Source organism: Marmota monax, unplaced genomic scaffold, assembly GCF_021218885.2.
Source record: "Marmota monax isolate L192 unplaced genomic scaffold, Marmota_monax_Labrador192_F-V1.1 WCK01_AAM20220418_F8-fsc00158, whole genome shotgun sequence".
Classification (NCBI taxonomy): Eukaryota; Metazoa; Chordata; class Mammalia; order Rodentia; family Sciuridae; genus Marmota; species Marmota monax.
Window position 1 is genome coordinate 1286004 of NW_026694092.1, and position 9667 is coordinate 1295670.

At 40.3% G+C, this 9667-nt stretch overlaps 1 protein-coding gene across 1 annotated transcript; it reads right to left on the minus strand.

Annotated features, from left to right (window-relative positions):
- Positions 1-526: 526 nt before the first annotated feature.
- Positions 527-1066, minus strand: LOC124107137 (ferritin heavy chain-like). Its single transcript, XM_046465056.1, has one exon. It carries the CDS (start codon positions 1064-1066, stop codon positions 527-529), a length of 540 nt encoding a protein of 179 aa, XP_046321012.1.
- Between the last annotated feature and the right edge of the window lie 8601 nt (positions 1067-9667).

Below are 9667 nucleotides of genomic sequence, written 5' to 3' on the forward strand. Positions count from 1 at the left end.
AAATTTAAAAAAAATTAAATTCATATACTGAATTACCAACTGGGAATGTGACTATAATAGGAGTTAAGTCCTCTAAGAAGCTAATTAAGTAAAGTTAAATGTGGTCATAAGGGTGGAGTCCTCATCCTTTTAAGAGGGCATTGCAAGCCCTCACTTTCTCACCACCGGTGTGTGAGTGTGTGTGTGTGTGTGTGTGTGTGTGCGCGCGCGCGCGCAGAGTGAGAAGGAGTCCATGATAAGCTGATATCCTTAGCTACCTGCAAATAAGGCATGGGTGAGTGAAGAGATTCCTGAATCCCCATTATAAACCTACAGGGAGACCTACCCTTGAAAAGTCGAGAGTTTCCCTCATACACACACATCCCAACTGAAAACCTTTATTTCATTAAAAACCAAATAAATAACTTTATTGGAAGTAACAATCAAACTGAAAGGCCCAAACTGAAGGGAACTTGCTGAAAGGGCAACGTGTAGGCCTGGCCTGGGGACCCACCCGGGGGGTGGCATGGGCTGGGCACAGTTCTGCTCAGTCATCCTTGTAGCTGCGGCCCAGGGTGAGCCTGTCAAAGAGGATCTCGGCCATGGGGTCTTCCAGGGCCCGAATCCTGCGCAGGTTGGTCAGGTAGCCGGCCAGCTCGCGGATGATGAGGACCTGCTGGTGCAGATAGTGGCGCCGCAGGAACTGGCAGAGGTGGGGGTCGCCCCTCTCGGCGGCCAGGTGGTGCAGCTCCAGGAGGCCCCGGTTGAGGCTCTTCTCCAGGTGGAAGGCGCACTCCATGGCCTGAAGGCCGCTGTGCCAGGCATTGCGCTGGGGCTGCTCCACGTCGTGGAGCCGGATGTGGCCTCCGCGCTGGTTCTGCAGCTCCATCAGCTTCTCGGCGCGGTCCCTCCACTCGTGCGACAGGCGCAGGAAGAAGTTGCCGAAGTGCTCCAGGGCCACTTGTGGGCGGTGGCAGAAGAAGGCCAAGGACAGGTAGACGTAGGAGGCGTGCAGCTGCACCTGGATCTGGCTGTTGACGGCGGCCTCGCAGTCGGGGTGGTAGTTGTGGCGCACCTGCCACACCATGATGGGCACCATGATGGGCACCATGATGGGCACCATGACGGGCGCGGGCAGGAGGGGTGCCACCATGAAGGCGAGGGCGGAGCGGGCTCTGGGGCCGCGCAGTGGGCAGCGGCGGCGGTGGCCGCCGCGGTAGCGGCCGCGGGGTCCCCGGGGCGCTTCCAGGGTGTCTGAGGGCGGCACCTGGGGCAGTGGCGGGGGGGGGCGGTGCCGGGGCCTGGGCGGGTCTGACCTCTGCGGAAGGCAAGCGGGTAATGGCGGCTGTGGAGCCTGGCAATGGCGGCGGTGGCGTGTTCCTGGGGGTTGAGGGTCAGGGGTCAGGGGCCTGGCGGTACCCGGATGTGCCCTGCTGTGCCCCGCAGAGTTCCCTCAGTAACCAGGGCGACCCCGCTGGGCGTCTCACCTGCGTAATGTTTAAGTTAGAGGCCTAGAGGGACGGGCGTCGTGGTAATCGTGGTCAGGTATGAAGAGGCTCATGTGAATACTGTCCAGTGGGACCCTCTCATTAGATGGAGGGCTTCTGGGACGGTTAATATCACAGGCTTCATTTGAACGGCAGCTTTCCTCAGTGACGTCAGTGTCTAGACTAACACCCTTTTGATTGTGTCCTCGCTCCATTCTCGGAAGTCAGTAAATCCAGCCACTGCCTCTTTCTCCTTCCACTCATGATCATGCTCACACTTCTCTGACAGCAGAGCTTCACTCCAAAATCTCTGCATCCTTCTACCTTTCTGTGTTTTTTCACACTTTTCAGACTGGTTCCTCACTTCTCTATTCTTTCTGGAACCTTCCACCACCACCCTAGCAAAACATGCTTTTTGTCCTCTCTGGACTCCTAAATGGACAATCTCAATGGTCTCTTAATATCCTGGATCAGCTCACTCTCTGTACCTAGACCATGAATTTCTTCTTGTGTAAATACAACATTCTGTTTGCTCTGTCAGTAAAGAAAAGCTTTAGGTGCATTCCTAGGGAAAGCAATGTTAACCACGTAGAAGTATTCATGGCCTTCAACCTCCTCTTGACTTTCGCTGCCACTCGGGTAGCCTCGTTGTTGGTTTTTGTCCTCCCAGTTCGAATCAGTAAATCCCAAGGTTAGTCTGAGAAAGGGACTAAACTTGCAAAGGTAGCTTATTCAGGATAGATTTATATAGATAGTTCCTATGTATTGTCCTGAATTGCTATTTAATTTCAAGTTCGCCCATCTTGCTTCCTAAAAAGACTTTAAACATCTTAAGGTGAGAATCCTTAGTTATGGCTATTGTTTCTATGGCAAAGCTTCCTATACTGGGGACTTAATAATAATCATATCAAGAGATCTTGTTTTAAGCTATTTTCTTTTATATGACATAATTTTATTATAATAGCAATGTAGTGGATATTATGCTAGATTATTTGAAGAGTAGTAGATTCCTGCTGGCACAGTGGCACATGCCTGTAATCCCAGCAACTTGGGAGGCTGAGGCAGGAGGATCATGAGTTCAAAGCCAGTCTCAGCAACTTAGCCAGGCCCTAAGCAACTTAGAGAGACTCTGTCTCAAAAAATAAAGGGGACTGGGGATGTGATGGGAAAGGCATGTATTTTAATTTCAAAAAATGTAATAAATTCTTTTCAACCAGGAAAATGTGAACTAGAACTTTTTGGGAAGGAAGAATTCTATCTCACAGAGACAAATTCACATTTTTTTGTAAAAGGAGATGAAGCATTTTCATTATTAAAAATGTAAGGGAAATGCTATAGTATGCTAATAAATCTTATAATTTAAAAAATCTTCCTCTTCCTTTGTTAATTCATTTGCAAATAATTATTGAGCATCTACTTTATACTCTGTTCTTTCTAGGTGCTGGTAATTTCTGTACTAATTAAACAAAGTCCTTGTTCTCACAGAGTATTCGTTCTTCAGAAGAGGAGAGAAAATGAACAAATGAATAAATGCATACCATCTTGTAGAGATTAAAGTAATAATATTCGAATTAAAACAAGATGCATTAGGCAGGGTACTCCAGAGAAGCAGATCTTGATCTATAGGATACAGGAATTGGCTCACATATTTATGCAGGCCAAGAAGTCCCATAAACTTCCATCTGAAAGCTGGAGAATCATGTCTTCCATGAGCTCAGTAAAGACTACAATTTACAAATATTATAAATCAAATGGACTTAACAGACATCTATAGAATATTTCATTCAACAGCTGAATTCACTTTCTTCTCAGCTGTTCATGGAACCTTCTCCCAAATAGACCGTATTCTAGGCCACAAAGCAAGTCTTAGCAAATACAAAAAAAATTGATATAATTTATAATTATGATAATTATTTCATGAAATAGAAAGTATAGAATACTTCCAAATTCATTCTATGAAGTCCATATCACTCTCATACCAAAAATAGATAAGGACACTTTAGGACACTACAGACCAATATCCCTGATGAACTTACATGTAAAAACTTCTTAATAAAATATCAGCAATTGCCTTCAACAAAATAAGAAGATGGTACATCATGCAGGTGGGTTTTATCCCAGGGTTGCAAGGATGATTTAACATACTCAAATCAATAAATGCAATTCACTACATGAGTAGATTAAAACAAAAATCACAGAGTTAACTGGATAGACACAGAGAAACCTTCAACAAATTTCAACAGCCGTTCCTGATAAAAACACTGAAGAAACTAACCATAGAAGGATTTATCTCAGAAACTAACCATAGAAGGATTTATCTCAACATTGTAAAAGCTATGCATAACAAACCCAAAGCCATCATTATTGTGATTGGGGAAATTCGAACAAGACAAGAATGTCCACTTTCACCACTCGTATTCAATATAGTACTAGAAATTCTAGCCAAGCAATTGGGCAAGAGAGGGAAATAAAAGGGATAAAAATAGGATAGGAAGAAGTAAAATTATCACTGTTTGCAGAGGATATGATCCTATACCTAGAATATCCAAAAAGCTCCACCAGAAGATTGCTAGAGCTGATAAACAAATTCAGCAAAATGGCAAGTTACAAAATCAACATACAAAAATCAATAACTTTCCTGTCTATGAATCTTCTGAGAAAGAAATTAGGAAGCAGTCCCATTCACATAACCTAAGAAAGCCTAGGAATAGATCTAACCGAGGAAGTGAAAGACCTCTACAATGAAAACCGTAGAACACTGAAGAAAGAAATTGAAGAAGATTCAAGAAGATAGAAAGACCTCCCATGATTGTAGATAGGCAGAATTAATATTGTTAAAATGGCTATATTACCAAAGGCAACATACAGATTCAGTGCAATTCCCTTAAAAAAACAAATGATATTCTTCACAGAACTAGAACAAACAGTCCTAAAATTCATCCCAAGAGTAAAAGACCCAGAATCGCCAAAACAATTCTAACCTGAAAAAGCATAATACCTGACTTCAAATTATACTTTGAAGCTATAATAACAAAAACTGCATGGTACTGACAAAACAACAGACACACAGGCCAATGGTACAGAATAGAAGACAAATATCTACAGTCATCTGATCCTTGACAAAGGGACCAAAAATATATTGGACAAAAGATAGCCTTTTTAACATATCATGCTGGGTAAACTGGTTATCCATATGTAGAAGAATGAGACTAGAACCTTGACTGTCATCCTTCACAAAAGGCTACTCAAAATGGATCAAAACCCTAGGAATTAGACCAGAAATTGTGCAAATCTTAAAGGAAAATGTAGATTCAACATTTCAAGGCAGGCAATAACTTTCCCTCTAAAGCTCAGGAAATAATGCCAGGAGTTAATAAATGGAATGACTTCAAATTAAAAAACTTCTGCACAGCAAAGGAAACAAGAATGTGAACAGATACCCTACAGAATGGGAGAAAATCTTTGCTAGCTACTCTACTCTGTCAGAGGATTAATATCCAGAATATATAACAAACTCAAAAAACTTAACTCAAAAGTCCAAATAACCCAATTAATAAATGGGCAAAATATCTAAAAAGTTATTTCACAAAATAAAAAAGAAAGAAAGAAAGAAAAGAAAAAAAATAAAGAACCCACAAATGTCCAACAAATATATGAAAAACTATTAAATATCTTTAGCAATTAGGGAAATGCAAATCAAAACTACTCTTGAGATTTCATCTGGCTTCAGTTAGAATGGCAGCATCAAGCATACAAATAATAATAAATGCCTAGGAGGATATGGAGGAAAAGGAACCCTTTTACACTGTTGGTGGGACTGTAAATTAGTACAACCACTATGGAATTCAGTATGGCAGTTCCTCAAAAAACTAGGAATGGAACAACTATATGACCTAGCTATCCCACTCCTCGGGATTTATCTTAAAGAATAAAGTCGTCATACTATTGTGATGCATGCATACCCATGTTTATAGCAGCACAATTCCCAATAGCCAAATTATGGAACCAGATGAATGAATGATTAAAGAAAATGTGGTATACATACAGAATAGAATTTTACTCAGCCTTGAAAAAGGATGAAATTATGTCATTTGTAGGAAAGTGGATGGAATTTAAGAACATTATGTTAAAACAAAATAAGCTAAACTCAGAAAAGCAAGGATTATATGTGAAAGCTAGAGAAGGAAGGGGGGGGGGAAGATGAGATTGAGTGGGAGGGACTCTTGAAAATCAAAGAGATCAGTAGAGTAGAGGAAAGGGACCAGGGCAAGTGCGGAAGGAAGGAAAAGGGAAATACTAGGAAATGATATTGGCCAAATTATGGCTATATTGCATACATGTATGCAATACGTAATTAATATGTAAGCACCAATTCCATCATTATGTACAACTATAATTTGCCAATTAAAAAAGGAAAAAAATAAAAAAACTTTAAAACAGAAAAAAGTCATATAAAAATATTCATTTCAAAATGGATTAAATACTTAAATATAAGTCCAAAAATCATAAAACTACTAAAAGAAACAATCGAGAAAAAGCTTCTTGGCATTGGCATCTATTATGGTGTGGTTATGAGGTGTGCCCCAAAAGCTCCTGTGTTAATGCAGGAAGTAAAATTATTAGATTATGAGAGATGTAACCTAATCAATGGATTAATCCATTTGATAGGTTAATAATTTGAAAGGAATAACTGGATGGTAACTACAGGCAGGTAGGGCACTGTTGTAGAGGACAGACAAGGCAGGGCACCGAAGATAGCAGGAAATAGTTTTATTTGGCTGCAGCCAGGTTCAGAGGGTCCAGCTTTCACTTCAATCAATTAATACCTTGAACCCCAAGTTCAGGTAGTTTCAGTACTTCATACCCAGTGGGTAAGGGAAGGGGCTTAGAAGTTCACAGTCTGCAGAAGTTCACATAAAAGCAGCTTTTTCTTTCACTGTTCTGGGTAAGTTAACACTTCAAGGACAGCACCTGAGAAGGGGAGAGCTTCTTCTCCCATTTCTTTCTTCCCCCTGCCAGCTGTTACCATGGACACCAACTGGTAATTTCTCTTATCTTAGAAATATAGACATCTCTGTGAAGCTCCAGCACAAAAGGCCAGAGGCCTTGTTAAAGGATCTCTCTCTCTCTCTCTCTCTCTCTCTCTCTCTCTCTCTCTCTCTCTCTCTCTCTTTCTCTATATCACCATTTGCATTTGCAAACACACTTCTACAAACTACTAAACTGGATAAATGTTTGTGGAAAAACTAGTAAGGGGGCATCCAGCATCTGGAGTGCTGATTTCTTCCAGGCCAGTGGCCAAGGAAAATAGGAAGTTTAACTACATTGAACTCTTTTGTAGAGACTCTTGCTGACAATCCTAAAATCAGCCATGGTGAAGATTTCTGGAGAAGCCCAGTTAAGATTTTCTGTGGAGAAGGGGGTGACACTACTACATGGCTGGAGAAGGTGAGTGACTAAAGAAGTGCCCTTGGAGATTATGTCTTGTCCCCCCTGGCTTCTCCTTCTCTCTTTCTGTTTCCCAACAACCCTCCACTGCCACCCTCCTGCCATGATGTTCTGCCACACCTTAGGTCCAGACCAATGGAGTTGGCTGACATGAACTGAACCTCTGAAACCATGAAACAGAATAAACTTTTCTGCTTCTAAGTTCTTGTCAAGTATTTTGGTCATGGTGATGAAAAGCTTACTAACACAGAACCCAAAGCATATACAACAAAAGCAAAATCAGACATGTAGAATTGTATTAACCTAAAAACTTTCTGCACAGAAAAAGGAAAAAAATCAACAGAGTAAAAAGGATCCTATGGAATTGCAGAAAACATCTGCAAGCCATATCTCATAAAGGATTAATATTGAAAATAAATAAGGGATCCATACAAATCAACTATAAAAATTCCAGTAGTCCTATTAAAAATGGGGAAAATACCTGAATAAATATTTCTCAAAAGAGGATATATAGGAGGGGAGTATATTTCAGTGGTAGAGGAGTTATCTAGCATGCAGGAGGCCCAGGGTTTGATCCTCAGAACTGCAAAAAGTTGGAAGGAAGGAAGGAAGGAAGGAAGGAAGGAAGGGAGGGAGGGAGGGAGGGAAGGAAGAAAAGAAAGAAGAATGGATACAAATCACCAACAGTGAGAGGGAAAGATGCTCAACATCACTAAACATCAGGAAAATGCAAATAAAATCTACAATGAGATTTTACTTCACCCCTGCTAAAATGGATATTGTCAGACAGAAGATAAATGTTGGCTGCCAGGAGCAGTGGAGCGCACCTGTAATCCCAGCGACTGGGGAAGGGTTGGGGGATGATTGCATGTTTAAGACCAGCTTGCAACTTAGCAAGGCTCTAAGAAACTTAGCAAGGCCATGTCTAAAAAATAAAATGAAATAAAATAGCTGGGGATGTAGCTCCATGGTAAAGTGTCCTAGTACAAAAAAAAAAAAAGTGATTGCAAAGAAGTGGAGAAAAAGGAACCCTTTCCCACTGTTGGCAGATATAGAAATGGGTACAGCCATTATGGAAACCAATATGCAGATTCCTCAAAAAATTAAAAATGGAACTACCATATTATCTGCCAACTCTACGTCTGAATAGATGGCCAAAGTAAATGAAATAAAATCTTGAAGAGTTATCTGCACTCCTGTGTACACCTCAGCATTACTCACAGGTACCAAGATATAAAAACAACATAAATGCCCATCAACAAATGAATGGATCAAGAAAACATGGTATATATACACACATAGGAATGTTATTGTGACTTTTAAAAAGGATGCTATCCTGCTACTTGTGATAACATGGATGAATCTGGAGGACATTATGCTAAGTGAAATGGGCCAGATGCAGAAAGACAAATGTCGTATGATTTCACTTACATGTGGAGTCTTAAATACTCAAACTCATAAAGGCAGAGAGCAAAATGGGAGTTGTCAGGCTCTGAAGGGGAGGAGATATGAGGAGATATTGGCCGAAGTTTCAGTTATGTAAGATTAATTAGTTCTGGAAATCTGATTACAACCATATGACTATAGTTAAGAAAACTATATGGTACACAGTTTGCCCAGAGGGTTGATCATAAGTTTTCTTTGCATACACATCAAGAAGAATGAATGATAGGCATTGGAATATAGTTCAGTGGTAGAGAGATGGCCTAGCATGTGTAAGGCTCAGGGGTTTTAATCCACAGTACTGTGCACAAAATAAATAAATAAGTAGGAAGAATGAATGAACAAATATACACTTTTTTAAAAAGTCCTTATAAACAGATAAATAAAATTAAGGTTGTAGGGCTGGGATTGCGGCTCAGTGGTAGAGTGCTCACCTAGCACGGGCGGGACCCGGGTTGGATCCTCAGCACCACATAAAAATAAAGGCATTGTGTTGTGTCCATCTGCACCTAAAAAATAAATTTAAAAAAAAATTAAGGTTGTAAAACCTCCAAAGAGCCTGAAACTAATTTTCTTAAATATGGTTACCTCTGGGAAGAATAAAAACTAAAGTGCAAGAAGAGAAAATGGAGTAACATGGTTTTAACTACAGATTTCAAGTTTTGTTTGCCAAAATAATTGCTGTAATCATTTCATTAAAATTTTATGCTGAACATGGTGGTACATGCCTATAATCCCAGGGATCAAGGAAGCTGAAGCAGGAGGATCACAAATTGACAAACAGCCTGGGCAACTCAGTAAGGCCTTGTGTCAAAATTAAAAATAAAAAGGGCTTGGAGTGTAGCCCAATGGTAGAGGGCCCCTGGGTTCAATCCCTAGTACCAGAAAAAGAAAAAAAAAAGTTTCATGTAAGTGGAACTATACAAGTTTCCTTTTATTCATCACAATTATAGGATTTTGAGATTCATCCCATGTTGTAACTGACATCACTAGATCATTTTTTAGAGAAATTCTGCTTTTATTTATGGTGTTATGCATTCTTTACAAATAATTGAGATAATGATATAATATTCTCAACTGCTATAAAAATGTGAAAAAGTGTAGGTGAATGTTGCTTTCATACTTGATACAATGTCTACAATATGGATGAATCCAAAGCAGTTTATTGAAAAATGTTTGTAAACATGAAGTGTTGAATTTACAAATGTTGCCAAAGTTGTACATTCATGACAGGATGGTCACTGTGTATTTTGATTGATGCTTGAAATGAGAAAAAGAAATAGCCAAATAAGTAGTAAATTGAAAACCAT